Source organism: Lupinus angustifolius, chromosome LG05 (genome assembly GCF_001865875.1).
Source record: "Lupinus angustifolius cultivar Tanjil chromosome LG05, LupAngTanjil_v1.0, whole genome shotgun sequence".
NCBI classification, from domain to species: domain Eukaryota; kingdom Viridiplantae; phylum Streptophyta; class Magnoliopsida; order Fabales; family Fabaceae; genus Lupinus; species Lupinus angustifolius.
In genome coordinates, this window is record NC_032013.1 from 1,328,052 (window position 1) to 1,342,942 (window position 14,891).

Sequence of the window (14,891 nt, forward strand, 5' to 3'; positions counted from 1 at the left end):
GATGATTTTTGTTCAAACATGACACCACAAGCTAAAGGAACAAGGATCCTCTCTATTAATGGAGAGACAAATAATTGTTTTTACACATGTTTTCAATGACAAAAATGTGGTTTCATGTTAAATAAAGGGATAAAAATGTTATTACATGTTACTTTTGTGTATTATTATGTGATACTTGCCTCTCCATTAATGGAGCTCAAGTTAAACAAAAGGATAAATGTTATTTCACTCGATAAAGGGATTGGTGCGATATTTTATTAGAATGAGCTAGAAGAGGTGAGAGCATGATGATTAAGTTTTGAGCACATATACTCATATTAATGTTTTATTTGGTTGCACAAGATAAATAAGGAGAAAGAAAGATGTGAGAAAGAAAAAGGTAAGAGAAAAAAAAAAGAAATAAAGTAGATTTTTGTAACATTTGATACAAGAGAATAATGAAATGAGAAAAATAAATATTTTCTTCTCTTACTCTTTTATTTGATTTGATAAAAAATGACAAGAAAAAAATAATGTTATGGTTCAAATGATAAAAATATCTTAAAATATAGAAAAGAGAAAGGAAAATATTATTTTATTATTAATTAAAAATAAATATTTTGATTTTAAATTAAAATTTTTATTATATATATTATTATAATTTCAACTAACATTTTTAATTGATATTCTTTATATCTAAAATAAACTTATATATTTTAATAGTATTTAAAGCCAAAAAGTAGATAGAACAAAATTTTTGAAAGGAACATTTTTAATATTTCATGCAAAAATTTAATCCCCTTTACCTTCTCATCGAAGTTTGAAAGAAACTTGGTAAACCTCACTTTATTTTCTCATTTCCTTCTCTACAATCAAAGAGGCAAAAGAATTTATCTTCGATTTTTTTCCACAATTTTGTCTCCATTGTAATTCTTCACTACCAAAGATAGGCTAATATTTACTAACTCTATCAAATAAGGAAATTTTTTACGATCATATAATAAGGATCAAACTCCTCTCTAATACTGAAATATAAGAAGTAAAAAGAATCTAATTTTTTTAATATTATTTTATTAAAAATAATTAAAATCTATATTGTTAATTTTTTCCATACAGATGGATAAAAAGTTACAAAATTACAAACAAAAAAACGTTTCCTAGGATTCAAAAATGATGACTTTATCAAATAAAGGTTTCATGGATATTAACTTTTAAATAAATATTACATTATTCAGATTTTAATTATAATTAAACATAATCTAAAATTTAAACCATCAAATTTTGATGAAATGAAATTATATAAAATGCAAAAAAGGAGGGAGAATAATTTGAGTTTCCCTCTCTAATCTCTATCTTTCTCTGCACCCTCCTCACTCATAATCACAATCATCAAATTTAAGCGATTATTCACAATCATCAAATTTAAGCGATTATTCACAATCACTATGAAATTCAAAGCTTTTCTCACTGACAACGGAGTAAACCTCTTGGAAAAGCGATTCCTCCCAGCTTTAGACAAAATCGGAAAAACCTGCCATCTCTACCTCACTCGCGACAACGCAATCTTCCTCCACAACCTTCTCAACGGCGATGGCGTTCAATCCATCGCTCAATTTCGCATCCAAGCACTCTTCGACGATTATCGCATCTCTAGTCAAAACGACGATCGTATCGCTTTCACCATTGACGTTTCTCTTCTCCTTCGCGCTCTTCGTAGCACTGTCAGCATTTCTTCTGAATATGGCGCTGACGTGGCGGCGCCGGATTCCGATTGTAGTAATCGGCTTCAGATTAAGCTGGTTAAGAAGTTGCCGCCGAATTGCACGGTTGCGATGCCGTTTCTGACGGTTGAGACTCGGGGTTATAAATCGGCGGTTATTCAGGATATTCCGATTTCGAAGCCGTTGTCTAGGGCTCAGGTTGTTGAGCTTCAGAGTGCTCTTGAGATGGCACAAGATCTGCCTCAAACACTTGTTCAGGTTAATACTTTGAGTTGGCTTTACAAATTTGTTAAAATTGGTGTACTGACTCAGTTTGTTAATTGTTTTAAATTGCGGTTATGATTACTTTTTAGTTATCATAGTTGCATGAAAATACGACTAAAGCGGCCACAATCGCGCCACATACATTGTTTTAAGGCAGAGTCTGAATGTAATATCCATGCATTGTCGTGTACAAATCTGTACATAATTGCACCATTAGTATACACATTTTTTTGTAATCATAAGAAAAGATTGAAAATTAAAACATAAAACAAACCAAGCATTATCTGAGGAGGTATAGTTGAAACAAGAGACTTCTTCTGATGAGGATGTAACTTGGAATTTTTCATTATTTTCTCTTGGTCATGTTTACCAATTTAGCAAAATTTCAGATTTTCATCTTACATTTTATTTTTTGTCTCTTATGTTGTTTCTCACATAGGTGCCAGATTTGATTCAACTGCAAAACTTTGTGGATCGGATGAAGAATGTGGGTGATGTGCTGAATGTCTTCATAAGTAAGTATGGTGATTTGCGTGTTGATGTTTCAACAACACTGATCAGTCTAGGCGCCGAGTTCCGGAAATTGTTGGTGATTGGAGAGCAAGCAAATGAGCCTGCTGAAGATCAAAACCTCAGTGCTCGATCACGGTCTTCAAGGTCGATTTCGAGAGGGGATGGCCAGACTGTGCAAGTGAGTGTGAAGCACTTTTCCAAGAGTCTCCAATGTCATTTGTCCAAACCAGATTGTGCTTTCTATGGGATTGCTCCACAGGGAAGTTGCTTGACAGTGATATTTCAGTTCTTCATTCCTGGTTCTCGTCAGAGTGATAAATCAATCAGTTTGCATTGCAGGCTTCCTGTACTTGACCCTGGTTCGAGTTAAACTCAAACGCTCTTGTTATGATTGTGATTTGTCTTCGATTGTTCTAGACCATTTTCTCTGTTAAAATCTTGCTGGTCACTTAGAAATTAGCTGTGTATTTCATCTCTGAATGTGTTAGTGTCTATAACATATATTGAGTTCTGTTAGAAAAATATCAGCTTGATAAATATCCATAACAATTGCTATGTGATGACAACCTCTAGGGGCTGTCCTTGTTTAGGATTGTTTTAGCTTGAAAGTTTAAGGCTTTTTATAGTCCAATTCGGTTTTGGTGAAATCTTGGGAATTTAGGGTTGTTTTGGCTCAGTTTGGAGTGTTTAATTTGGCTAGGTTTAAATGTGATCTCATTTGAGTGATTAAGGTATAGGGTAGGTGTGTTTGTGGGGAATTTGTTAGGCTAAGGTTGATCTTGGCTGTATGGGTTAGGGAAGATGATGACCACGGTTTTAAGTTGGAAATTATGTGAAGGAATTTTATGTTGTGCGTGAGGCACTTGTGAAGGTGGAAAAGGTTGAAGGGGGAAACGCCACAAGCAAAGGATGCTTGATAAGTTTGGGTAGTCTGCCACAAGCAAGGATGCTTGATAAGAACACTAATGGTGGCCACGACCAACCTAGGGTTTTTAGGAGAACTTTCTCAACTAAAACACACAAATTTTAATTCAAAATAAATTTCTTTTATTAATGATCAATCAAAATATAACTGGGCAATATACCTTGACTGAATTAAATAAAGATAAGACTAAGTCCTATAACTAATTATCTTTGAAAATAAAATTCCTAATTAATCATGTAGATAAAATTCTAACTAATGTAAGTCAGTTGAGATCTTTGTTGGTTGAGTTGTTGTTGCCTTGACCACTCCTTTGATTTGAAAATCCCCATGGTTTGGACCATAATGAGTCATGGCTTGATCCTTGGTTCCATGGAAGGTTGGAGCTGAATGGGTTGAGGAGAACTGGTTCATGTTTGGCCGATTCTTAGGTTGGCCTTGGGGTGACACGAACTTGGCCTTAAAATCTTGCATTTGAATGAATAAGTTATTTTATCTCCAACATTATCTTCAATCCCTTGAGTCATGGTGGTCAAAATATGTTAGTTGGAAATTATATCTTTCGCATTATCTTCTTCTTCATTTGTGTGCTATTCTCATGCCTTCTCCTTATCTTCACTCCTAGCCACCCACCAACTTGTTGTTCACTTGATTTTGATTTGAAATAAATCCAAGTTGATTTAACCAAAGGTATTTCACTAAATCTCCTCCTCTATCTCTAAGCCTCGCATCTCCATCATTGTAGTCGTGTTATCCTCACATTTGTCTCATTTGATCATGCCACTTGGCTAACACATAGTGTAGTCGTGCTTAGCCTAAGATATACTACTTAGCCACTAATGGGCCAATGTACAAATAATTTTCCCATCCCAAATTACATTAAATTGCAAACTAAAATATTTGAATGAAAATAAATATAAATCTGAAGACTATACGAGAGTAATTCTCATTTATTTATAACAATGCAAAGAAATAAACCTAAGTTTAAAGATGCAACCTAAGGACATAAATGTCCTTCCTCCATGTGATCTCCAGGGCCAATTGAGTCATTTGTGACATTTGATGGTCCTGATTTGGCTTTGGTCCTAGTTATAGGACCATCATGACTTCTCTTACCCTTTGATTGGGCGGCCTTAAGAGGGTTTACATCACTATGATTAGGAATTAACTAGAGTATCAAATTGGTTTGTTATGTAAGATGAAGCTTACACAAGTCTAATCTAACATATATAGAAACAAAGTAACCTAAATGGCCTTAATTGATCAAGAAATCAGAACATCTATTATTTGCTTTTCGATACATATTATGAAGGTAAAATAGGACGGAAATAAATTATAATAACTAAGAAAATTATTAATATGATGGGATTTTGAGTAGATAATATTGACTTTATTTAACTGTAAAGTCTCACATTCGATATGAGAGGAGAAGTGAAAAAATTTATAAGTAGAAAATGCTCATGAAACTGTTGTCTTAAAGTTTTATTTCAAGACCTAGTCTCTTATTTGTAATTCTCCATTCTTCCATACTCAAGTAATAATTGAATGTGATAGGTTACATAAGAGCAATAGGCAAGTCATTATTTGCTTGGTAAAGGTAGCTAGAGGAGTAGGACATAATTCATCATGGTGTTCAACTACCTCTGCCTCTGGATGAACTACTTGATGTTGATATATAATTAGTCATTGAGATAATTGATGAGGCCTATTTCTGGATAAATTACTTATGATACACTTTAATTATTATTTCATTTGGAAAACATCTTGTGAATCTTTGCATGTAAGATACAATTCTATTTTTATCATTGGATACTAAGATAATTTGCTGTCCATATAAAATTGCTCAATGTGTTTTTCACATGTAAAATACACGTATGTTGTGCTAATTACTTATTAAAGGATAGGCTTTTTCATCATTTTTCATTCTGTGTATAAATCTATTATAAATACCTTTTATTTATATTAAGGGATAATGACATAGCAGGGTAAATTAATTAATCACTGTTATAATAAGAATTAAATAGAAGTTTGTTCTTAACTAATTTTTTTAAATAAAAAAATATTAATATTATTATTATAGATTTAATTTTAGAGATATAATAAGAGTATGACGTATGATGAAAATATAAATTTATGAAGGATAAAATAAAGGATTAATAATTTTGGCAAGGATAGATTACTTATGGCACACTTCAATTATTATTTTATTTGGAGAATATCTTGTGAATCATTCCATGTAAACTTATAGTTCTATTTTTATCATTGGATACTATTAAAGTTTGTTCTCTATATAAAAATTTGTTCACATTTTTTTCACATGTAAATCACACCTATTTTATGTCAATTACTTATTGAAGGATACACTTTTTTTATCATTTTTATGTCAATCACTTATCATTGCGTTGAGACTATATGTATCTAACCATTGTCTGAATAAAAAAGATGTAAACTTTTATTGAGAAATAATCTCTAGTATATTGCAAAGTGATATATTTAATTTGTAAAAACATACCATTTCATTATTTCTTAACTTGTTTGGCCTTAGTAAAAACCCATAGATAATAATGAAATTCCAATTAAATGGCACAAAACAATACATCAAAGTCCAAAGAAATTTTAATTTTACCCAATGTCTACTATCAGAGACATACATTATTACATAACAAGTATCATTACTTTGAAAGCATCAATACTCTATAAACAATGTAATTCAAAGGTACTATTATGTTCAGTCCAGCTTCCTTAATAAATATGCAACTTGAACTTCCTTTGTCAATGGCATGATCCAATCACTGTATAGATCAGCAACCAAGCTTGGATTTATTTTGTATACTGGCTCAGTTCTATGTTCCTTCATATTTATAACCACTTCCTGTCCATAAGTCTTGGCCTTCATCTCTACCCTCCTTTTAATTGCCTCTTCAACCTCAGGATATGTTAGCATATCCATCAACTTTTCCTTATCCTGCAAAATCAACTCCACAAATCAAAGTTGACTCTGAAAAATTCGTCTTGCAGAAAAATGAAACCGGAAAGTGTCGGTTTGCATTACGATCTCCTTGAATTTGTAAGCGTGTCCATCAAAATCAGTACCATTTACAAGTAACCATATAGTTTATATGTGACCGAAAACAATATCACACAGTAATTGCACAACTTCGATTAATATCTTTGCAATTTGAAGCATGTTTACCATTGATAAGACTGAACTTCCTTAGAAAGTATAAAAATGCTAACAATTGCATCCATGAATTGCCATCTGACAAGTATTGGTACCTGTGCTATAATGGCAGCTTTATATGCATCTGGAGCAGCTCGAAATTTTGTCTCAGCTACAAATTTTCCATAATGGATTCTCTTTGAGAGTGCCTGCAGTCACAAGAAATCACAAGTTTCCAGCAATATAAGAACCACAATTTGTAATTACAATCTAAACTTAGAGGGAGCAGAAACTTGTCAAAATAGTACCAAAGAGGGCTTGGAAAACGCATGAAACCGGGGTTAGCCACAGGGGAAAATATTCAGTGACTATGAAGAAGTGTAACTTAGGTGACTTTGACAAATCGACACTGTTAGATGGAACCTGAACAGCTTACATTTCGAATTGTGTTTTAATTCTGTTTTGAATCTCAGCCGGCAGATCTTCTCCGATGACTTTGATAGGTTAAGTCACCGCTTTAGAGAATGATACGGATGATAATACCATATGCTTAGAGACCCCATAATACAGAGTAGATTTGAAAATTGAAATAAGGTAGTATCCCCCTCGGCATTATTTTAACTGATAATTGAATTAATTAAAAGGTAATTAGTAACGTGTACCTGCAAGCACATTGTATCACAAACAGCGGTGGACCCACAGTTACCATCATCTCCTTCCTTGACTAATTGTGGGATAAGAACTCTAAAGTATACATTCCACACTTTGTCATTTATGTTGATCGATTCGGCAATAGGGTGCAATACCTATTCACATATGACACAGAAATTCAGTGCAGAAGCAATTATCACAATATCGATTCACACATTACATAGAAGAACAATGAAGATGTAATCCACACAAAAAAGGTCTAGCGAGACAACATTAAACATTTAACATAGACATAGCTCATAACAGAAGAATAATAGAAGCATCTTGATAACAACTCATGGATATGAGTGAATCCACTCCCTTGATTTTCTCATCAATGGTTACTCTTTTCTCTTTACTCTCTAAAGTGCAGTCCTCACTTTAAAGGATCAAAATACAATAAGTTTATTACCTTCGGGTATTGCAATGGCGGTAACAAAGGTTCAGGTAAACCATCAGGAAAGAATGGATGCTCATCAGGGCTCTTGTATCTACCCATCTTCAATGTAACGGAAACTCGGTCAGGAAAATTAAAATTTATATTTAAGGACCTTGTACTTTCACTTTACCATTTTTTTATTGAGAAATTTCATTCATTATAGCCTTTCATTCTTAAGTCCATACCTTGGCATGAAGAGTCTCAGTTTCCTTGAGTATATATTCTACCAACGAGCCGTGAAATCCATCCATTGAGAAGGCATCGGGATCATATGTATCTTCATTGTAACAGTATTGTGCTCGCTCCAAGAGGCTAAAGATTATGCTATCCTCTAGACGAATTAAAGAATGTCTTATATGATCAAGGGTCAGATTTTCACTCTCATCAACCCTTCTCTTTGTTGGCAAGGATCTACACAGAAGAAAAAAGGTAATTTTAACATTTGATTGACCAATTTGGAAAGAAAAAATTACAGTGTCCATCATATAAACAGCCATTATGCAATTGCAGATTTTAAGGATGAAAACACGCAACACAAGAAAAGGAAACTGTAGATGTAAGAGTCTGAAAATCGAATGGCACAGTTAAAAACTAACTACTATGGATGAAGTCTTGTGGATACTCGGGTCTTTGTCTCTGAATTATATCTTAAGCACTATAGCTACCTGCATTGCGAAAGAAGCAAAAAATGTTGATCACTATTTATAGGGAGACCCAGTACACAAGACTCTCACCTAATTGGTCACTAAGCATCAACCTTGTTGTTGCGCTAAGACTCACCCTCTAAGTCTTTGATCACTATTGTGTTTAAATAAAATAAGAAAAACAATCATCAAGGTTTTGCACTCTGCAGCCACATCACAATTGCAATTGTGCCCACATTGGCTGATACTCTCGCAATTGTCTGCATTTTTTTGTAAATTGCAACACTTCTGCAATTTCAAAAAAAATTGTTCATACCGATGTGTGTTGGTCCAAGTGAAAAGGATGTTGCGACACTTAAGCATGAGGTTTGGGTTTGATCCTTTATTCATGTGTATGTAAAAAACACTCTCGGTAGTAGTCCCCTCTTATGCACTGGACTCTACTCCGGGAGATTAGTGTTTCACACAACAGTTGAGACTTGAGAGGATACCCAGCAAGACCAAAAAAGAAACAAAATTGTTACTTATTTCCAATTAATTATGTTAAACTAGCTTAATTTGTTAAGATAGTCCCATATTGGATTGGTATATTTGAGACTTGGACACCTCACACCATATGAGCTAGCTTTTCGGATTGAATTAGGTCTGAACTGTACAATTCTAATGCGATCAAAATCCTCGTTGTTAATCCAACCATTTCCCTTGAAAACTTTAAGAACTAGCTTCTAGCCTGAGCTTTTAGCAACTAGCTGTGAAAGTTTGCTGAAATGTACTACTTGTTTAGTTTTTTATGAGGATAAAAAATGCATGCCGGGACAATGTAAGAGTTCTGTACACGGTTGTTGTTGCATCATCCACAATTCATATTTGATCATTATCGTCTCTTCACAAACAAACAAAAAAGTAATGCAAATGAATGATAGATGATATATTGATTGTGTATAAATAAATCTTTAGATCGACAGTGCATAAATATTATGCTCTTTTTTATTTTATTAATTGAACCACAGTTATTAATTTGAGTAATTAAATAGGTAGTTTTTTTATTAATTAAATTATAATTATTAATTGTAGTGATTAAATGAATTATTAGAAACTCTTCTCTTTTTGAAAAAGCTTTCTAAAAAAACTAGGTATTGCATGTAGTGGCAAATGGGACAATAGATTTTTTTCCCTAATTGTGGCAATACAAGATTTGTTAGGAATTACTAAACCCTATAATTGGAGACACAATCATAAATTCAGAATCAAATAAAAATGTAATCTCTTATTCATAGCATATAACCCAAAAATAGAAATTTATCATTGAAAGCATGAGTGATTAGAATTAGTACTGACCCGGTAGAAGCTGCATGTGCCTGAAGAGAAAGTTTGCATCTTTTGGGAAATTCTGAAATGGGGGAGGGAAAGAAGGTTATGCGTTTGGTATGATGAAAAACAGAAGTGGGTGTTGCAGAATGAGGTAAAAGAGAAGGTTTTGGTGCAGAGAAAGTAAGTCTTATAAGTTTAGCCTCCATTAGAGAGAAAGAGAGAGAAAATGAGAGAATGGAATTGAGAAAGAGAGAATGGAAATGAGAAAGAGAGAGAAAATGAGGGTTTAAGATGAGAGGGGTTGGTGAAAATGGTGGTGGTGGTGGGTGTGAATGAGAAGAAAGGAAGAGAAGTGAATTGTTATTTGATGTTGAGAGTTGGCATGTCCACCAACCAATTTCGAATACTATGTCATTTTTTGTCTCACGATAATGTGTTATTTTATGTGTCATGAATTAGTTAGAAAAATATATTATTATTACATTTTTAACTTTAATATATTTTGTTCAATCAATCATAATTCATAACACATAAAATAATATAAAATGTATGACAAAATATGTGCTCCCATTATGTAGGTTGCTATTAATTATAAGTCATCTGATTATCTTGTACCATAAGATTTAAATTAAAAGACCTTAGTCTAATAGCACTTTTGGGAGTGGTATTATGTGCATCAATTTTATACTATATATAAATGAAAATATGTTGTAAGTATCACTATGATATAATTTTTGTTTTTTTATTTTGTTCTTTAACACTTATTTATTTTTACACAAAAGCGTATAATTATATATAATCACCATTCTCTCACCTTATTTATTTCTACACTTATTTAAGATGAACAAAGATTATTTGTCCCAAAAAGTTTTTGTCTATATGTCCCAAACCAATCACATTCTAACAAATACCATACAAAAGTTATTTTATATTTTTATGATTATTCTTTTTAATTACATGACAATCTTTAATTAGATTGAGACACCTAAAATGAGATAGATGATCTCCATTTCATGTAAGATGATTCATAAACTTTTCAATTGTTTTTTATTATTATACAAAACTCAACTCACATCCCACTTAAAGAAAAAAAAATTTATAAGCGATGCTTTTCATCCTATTGTTCCTGCCCAGGGTATTTAATTGTGGACCGCATCACGTGATGCAGCTACAATATTGTGTAAGCAGTGACTGCTGCAACCACATCACATCGCAATTGTGGTGTGATATTGAATCACAGTGATGCAACCACAACAGGCTGCATCCCAACCACATCAGACCACTTTTGATCGCATCAGGCCGTAACGCAACCCTATCGAGCCGTGTCAGACCGCATCGATGTGAAAAATATATTTTTACTCACAAAATAATTCACACCGCAACGGTCACAATTCGCATCACGACGACCGCAAATGACTACAATTGTAATACTATAACTGTAGCCGCAATTTAAAATACTCATTCTGCGATATTAGCCTCATTAATTATAAAACAATAAAAAGAGTTGGACATTATTTTTTTAGAAAATAGTTTAGGCAATAATAATACACACACATTTTTATACCATCATCAAACATTCATGTATTACTTTTTTACTTACTCTTAAATAATAAATAATATATGAATATATATTCAACTTCTAACAAAAAATTGTTTTCAATTACAAAACCATGAAACAAATATTTGAGGTATAGTTTTTACTGGACTTTAGACTGTTTGCACGATAAAGAAAAGGAATATAACATTTATACAATTTCAATATAAATATTTATATACTGTTGAAATATCTTACACTATTCATTCATTTATTCATGTGAGAAGTCAATAATTTAAATATAAATGATAGATAATATGTAGTTTTTCTAACTCATAATAACTAAGGGTGGAAAAAGAGGTTAGACTTTGCCTTAAATATATTCAACCTTAGGAGAGTCTGAGTCTGACTTGTTAGCCTATTTAATGTTTTTCAAAGCTTAGGCCTAACCTGTTCAATAACATGATCTGTTACCCTATTTAAATACTTATTATACTGTATAGTCATGAAATAAGCTATCATATTTATATTGTAATGAGGTTGTATGCCTACTTTTAGTTAGACGCATCTAATTATAATAATTAAATTATATTTTTATATACACTTTTATATTAATATTATATATATTTATATCTATACTATATATAAAGGTAAAATATAGTGTAACTTCCACCATTTTTTCACTTCCTATTTTGTCCTTCATATTATTTAATTTTTACAAAAAAATCATATAATCCTAATTAACCACCACCAACACATTAATTAACAACATCTCTCACCTTAAACTAAACATTATAATAAACAAAAAATATATAATATAAAACACACCAAATATATTTTAATTATAAAAAATGAAATATATAAAAAGTAAATACGTAATAGCATGCAATACTGGCAAGAAAATGTCTATACACACTAGTATATAATAATAATATTACTTATATTAAAATAATATAATTTTAACATTATTATATAATAATTAAGTAGGTCGATGGGTTAGATTTAATCTGAATTTGTACCTAACCTTGAGTCTAACCTAAGAAAGTCTGGCAACAAAGGTCAAAGACTAATTTTGGTTTGCGGGTTGTTGAATACTGCTATCGAATTGAAGCATCGTCTCTATCATTTCCCCATTCTCCGCTTAATCGGTATCATCCTCTTCTTCAAATTCATTCTCATTTCTTTCTTCTCTCTCTTTTTGAGGTTACCATTTCCAATTGCTTTTCGTTTATAGTTGATGGGGTATTTTTGTTTGTTTAAAAGAACCTAACTTTGAACAACCCTTTTGAATTTGGGAGCATGTTATGAAATTGGGTACTTTTTTTACGAACTCTCAAGAAGAAATTTTTGTGTGATTGTCATATGAATTTTGCATTTTGAGCACATTTCTTATCTGATATCAATATAGGGTTAGTTGGTTTAGACATAACTTTTGCTTTGTGTACACACACACATATATATATATAATGGGTGTGCTTTGATTTGATTGATTTCTTCATGCTATGAATTTCGAAGTTGTGATATGTGATGCTAGGGTTCGCTTTCTAGCTATGTTTTGAAGTTAAGTTAGTTCAATTCTCATATTAAGAGTGGTAGCTACTCAAATATGTTATTCATTTCTCTAATTGTTAGCCACTTAAGTGCATATGCAATAATCGTTTTTTGAAATAAGCTAAAAGGAACTTATTTTCATTACTCATAAGCATCTTTGACAAGCTTATTAAATAAGCTAAACAGAGCTTATTGGTAGTCTTGAGCTTTTTTCATAAGCTTATTTTGATAAGCTTATTACTATAAACTATTATCATAAGCCTAAATAAATTATCGGTAAGATTTTCCAATTGGCCTCGTCCTATATCGTCATTCTAGGTAGTAATGCATCTAGATTTGAATGGTGAATACATCCTCCCATGGTGGCTTTATTGTTCTTGCTATCTACCATTATTTATTGACTAAATAGTGGTTGGAAAATTTCTTTCAGCACTAGAAGGCAAATTTTACAAAACAAAAATTCTGCTTCATTGCTATGAGATTTTGTTTGCTAGTTTACAGACCCAAAAAAGATTGTCTTGTATAAATGATAAAAATGGAATAAAGCATGCATACAAGATATTCTGATATGAGTATGAATTTCCTCTGGCTTAATGTTTGCTACCGTATTTATGTAGGGTTGGGGTAATGGGTTAGAAGCAGTTTTTGATTAAAATAGTAAATACTGAAAGCTTACTTTAAACCTGGTCGAATTTTTAAGCGCATAGCTGTCACGTTTGAGTTCATAGGTCATTATGCTTGATTCCCCCATGATTCAACATACAAATATATACGAACAAGATACTGTTCTGACGGATTATAGTAACTGTTCATTTATTTGAGAGCTCTGTGCATGAGTGAGACTTTGGCATTCTGATTTTTCTATTATAGTCAATATAGTTGTATATTTTTCTCAAGGTTTAGCCTTTCTACGGCTCTGTGACTTTTCCTATTGGTATGTTTCAGATTCCATGCCTTGGTTCAGTCGCTAGTAATCACAATGAGGTTCAAATGATGCATTTTGCATGGTTATTTAACCTATTGTGACCCAGGATGTGGAACTTTGCATCAAATTGCATTGCTGGAAGCGTGGGACTGAGAAATGACTCGTCGAAGCCAGCTCATTCTGCTTCAGAATGTTCTGATGATGAGACTTCTATCGTTGGCAGAGAGGAAGGGCTGGAGTGCCCAGTATGCTGGGAATCTTTCAACATTGTTGAAAATGTACCGTATGTTTTATGGTGTGGCCACACACTTTGTAAAAATTGTATCCTTGGTCTCCATTGGGCTGTCGTGAAATTTCCAACATTGCCAGTTCAACTTCCTCTTTTTATCTCCTGCCCCTGGTGCAACCTTCTATCTTTCCGTTTAGTTTATCGAGGAAACCTTAAATTCCCTCGCAAGAACTACTTCCTTCTTTGGATGGTTGAGAGCATGAATGGTGATAGAGTGAAATCACATTCCACTTCCTTTGGGGATCATCAACAACAATGGCCAACAAGAGACAATTTAACCACAGGAAGCCACGTAAGCCATGCCAACCTTCAGCAGGGACAAGTTCGCCATCAAGAGGCATCAGGTTCCATCGAGTATCCTGGTCATGGCAATACTGGTAACTACCTCAGTAGGGAAATAGTCCATTCTTCTCTTCGGAAGTTGCTGGTTTTCTTAGTCGAATTGACAGCTAAGTTCCCATTGGTCATTATATTTCTTTTGATTGTCTTATATGCAATACCAGCCAGTGCAGCCATTTTGGCTCTGTACATACTTATTACAATTCTGTTTGCTCTCCCGTCGTTTATCATCTTGTACTTCTCATATCCTACTTTGGATTGGCTTGTTAGGGAGATCATCACTTGAGATTGGTATACACTCCGACTTCGCAAACATTAAAATAAGTTTGCTTCACATGATGGCTCACTTTATCCAATATCCTCAACTCTGCAACTCATCGAATTTCCTTCGATAAGCTGCATCGTTTCTCTTACCATATACAGCCGTTCTCAATCTCTTACAAAGGCTATGGAATAGGGTGACAATGTCTGCACCTTTTCTTGGTGACAAACATTTGCTTCTTCAATTTCAGGTCTTGCTTTGTATGGATACATGAATGTTTCTTTCAATACAGCTTATACTTTTAATGTTTGTTCATTGTAATTACTATTATTAATAATAATAATAATT

At 32.8% G+C, this 14,891-nt stretch overlaps 3 protein-coding genes across 3 annotated transcripts; 2 read left to right on the plus strand and 1 right to left on the minus strand.

The window, feature by feature from the left end:
• Positions 1,309–2,925, plus strand: LOC109347359. The gene is made up of 2 exons (XM_019587152.1): positions 1,309–1,958; positions 2,404–2,925. The coding sequence occupies exons 1-2, from the start codon at positions 1,425–1,427 to the stop codon at positions 2,845–2,847; spliced, it is 978 nt and encodes a 325-aa protein (XP_019442697.1). The 5' UTR covers positions 1,309–1,424; the 3' UTR covers positions 2,848–2,925.
• Positions 5,947–9,926, minus strand: LOC109347360 (chorismate mutase 1, chloroplastic-like). Its single transcript, XM_019587153.1, has 6 exons — positions 9,671–9,926; positions 7,874–8,099; positions 7,662–7,748; positions 7,222–7,365; positions 6,676–6,768; positions 5,947–6,364 (listed from the first exon to the last, which is right to left on the minus strand). Exons 1-6 carry the CDS (start codon positions 9,847–9,849, stop codon positions 6,128–6,130), a joined length of 966 nt encoding a protein of 321 aa, XP_019442698.1. The 5' UTR covers positions 9,850–9,926; the 3' UTR covers positions 5,947–6,127.
• Positions 12,238–14,572, plus strand: LOC109347361. Its single transcript, XM_019587154.1, has 2 exons — positions 12,238–12,325; positions 13,674–14,572. The coding sequence occupies exon 2, from the start codon at positions 13,761–13,763 to the stop codon at positions 14,565–14,567; it is 807 nt and encodes a 268-aa protein (XP_019442699.1). The 5' UTR covers positions 12,238–12,325; positions 13,674–13,760; the 3' UTR covers positions 14,568–14,572.

Bases quoted from the DNA above. Each gene is read 5' to 3' on its own strand.
- LOC109347359 (XM_019587152.1), top strand. From the start codon at position 1,425: ATGAAATTCAAAGCTTTTCTCACTGACAACGGAGTAAACCTCTTGGAA. The intron at 1,959-2,403 runs GTTAATACTTTG...TTTCTCACATAG, and splicing joins TGCCTCAAACACTTGTTCAG to GTGCCAGATTTGATTCAACT.
- LOC109347360 (XM_019587153.1), bottom strand. From the start codon at position 9,849: ATGGAGGCTAAACTTATAAGACTTACTTTCTCTGCACCAAAACCTTCT. The intron at 6,769-7,221 runs GTACACGTTACT...TTGTGACTGCAG, and splicing joins GTGATACAATGTGCTTGCAG to GCACTCTCAAAGAGAATCCA. The intron at 6,365-6,675 runs GTACCAATACTT...TTGATTTTGCAG, and splicing joins AAGCTGCCATTATAGCACAG to GATAAGGAAAAGTTGATGGA.
- LOC109347361 (XM_019587154.1), top strand. From the start codon at position 13,761: ATGTGGAACTTTGCATCAAATTGCATTGCTGGAAGCGTGGGACTGAGA.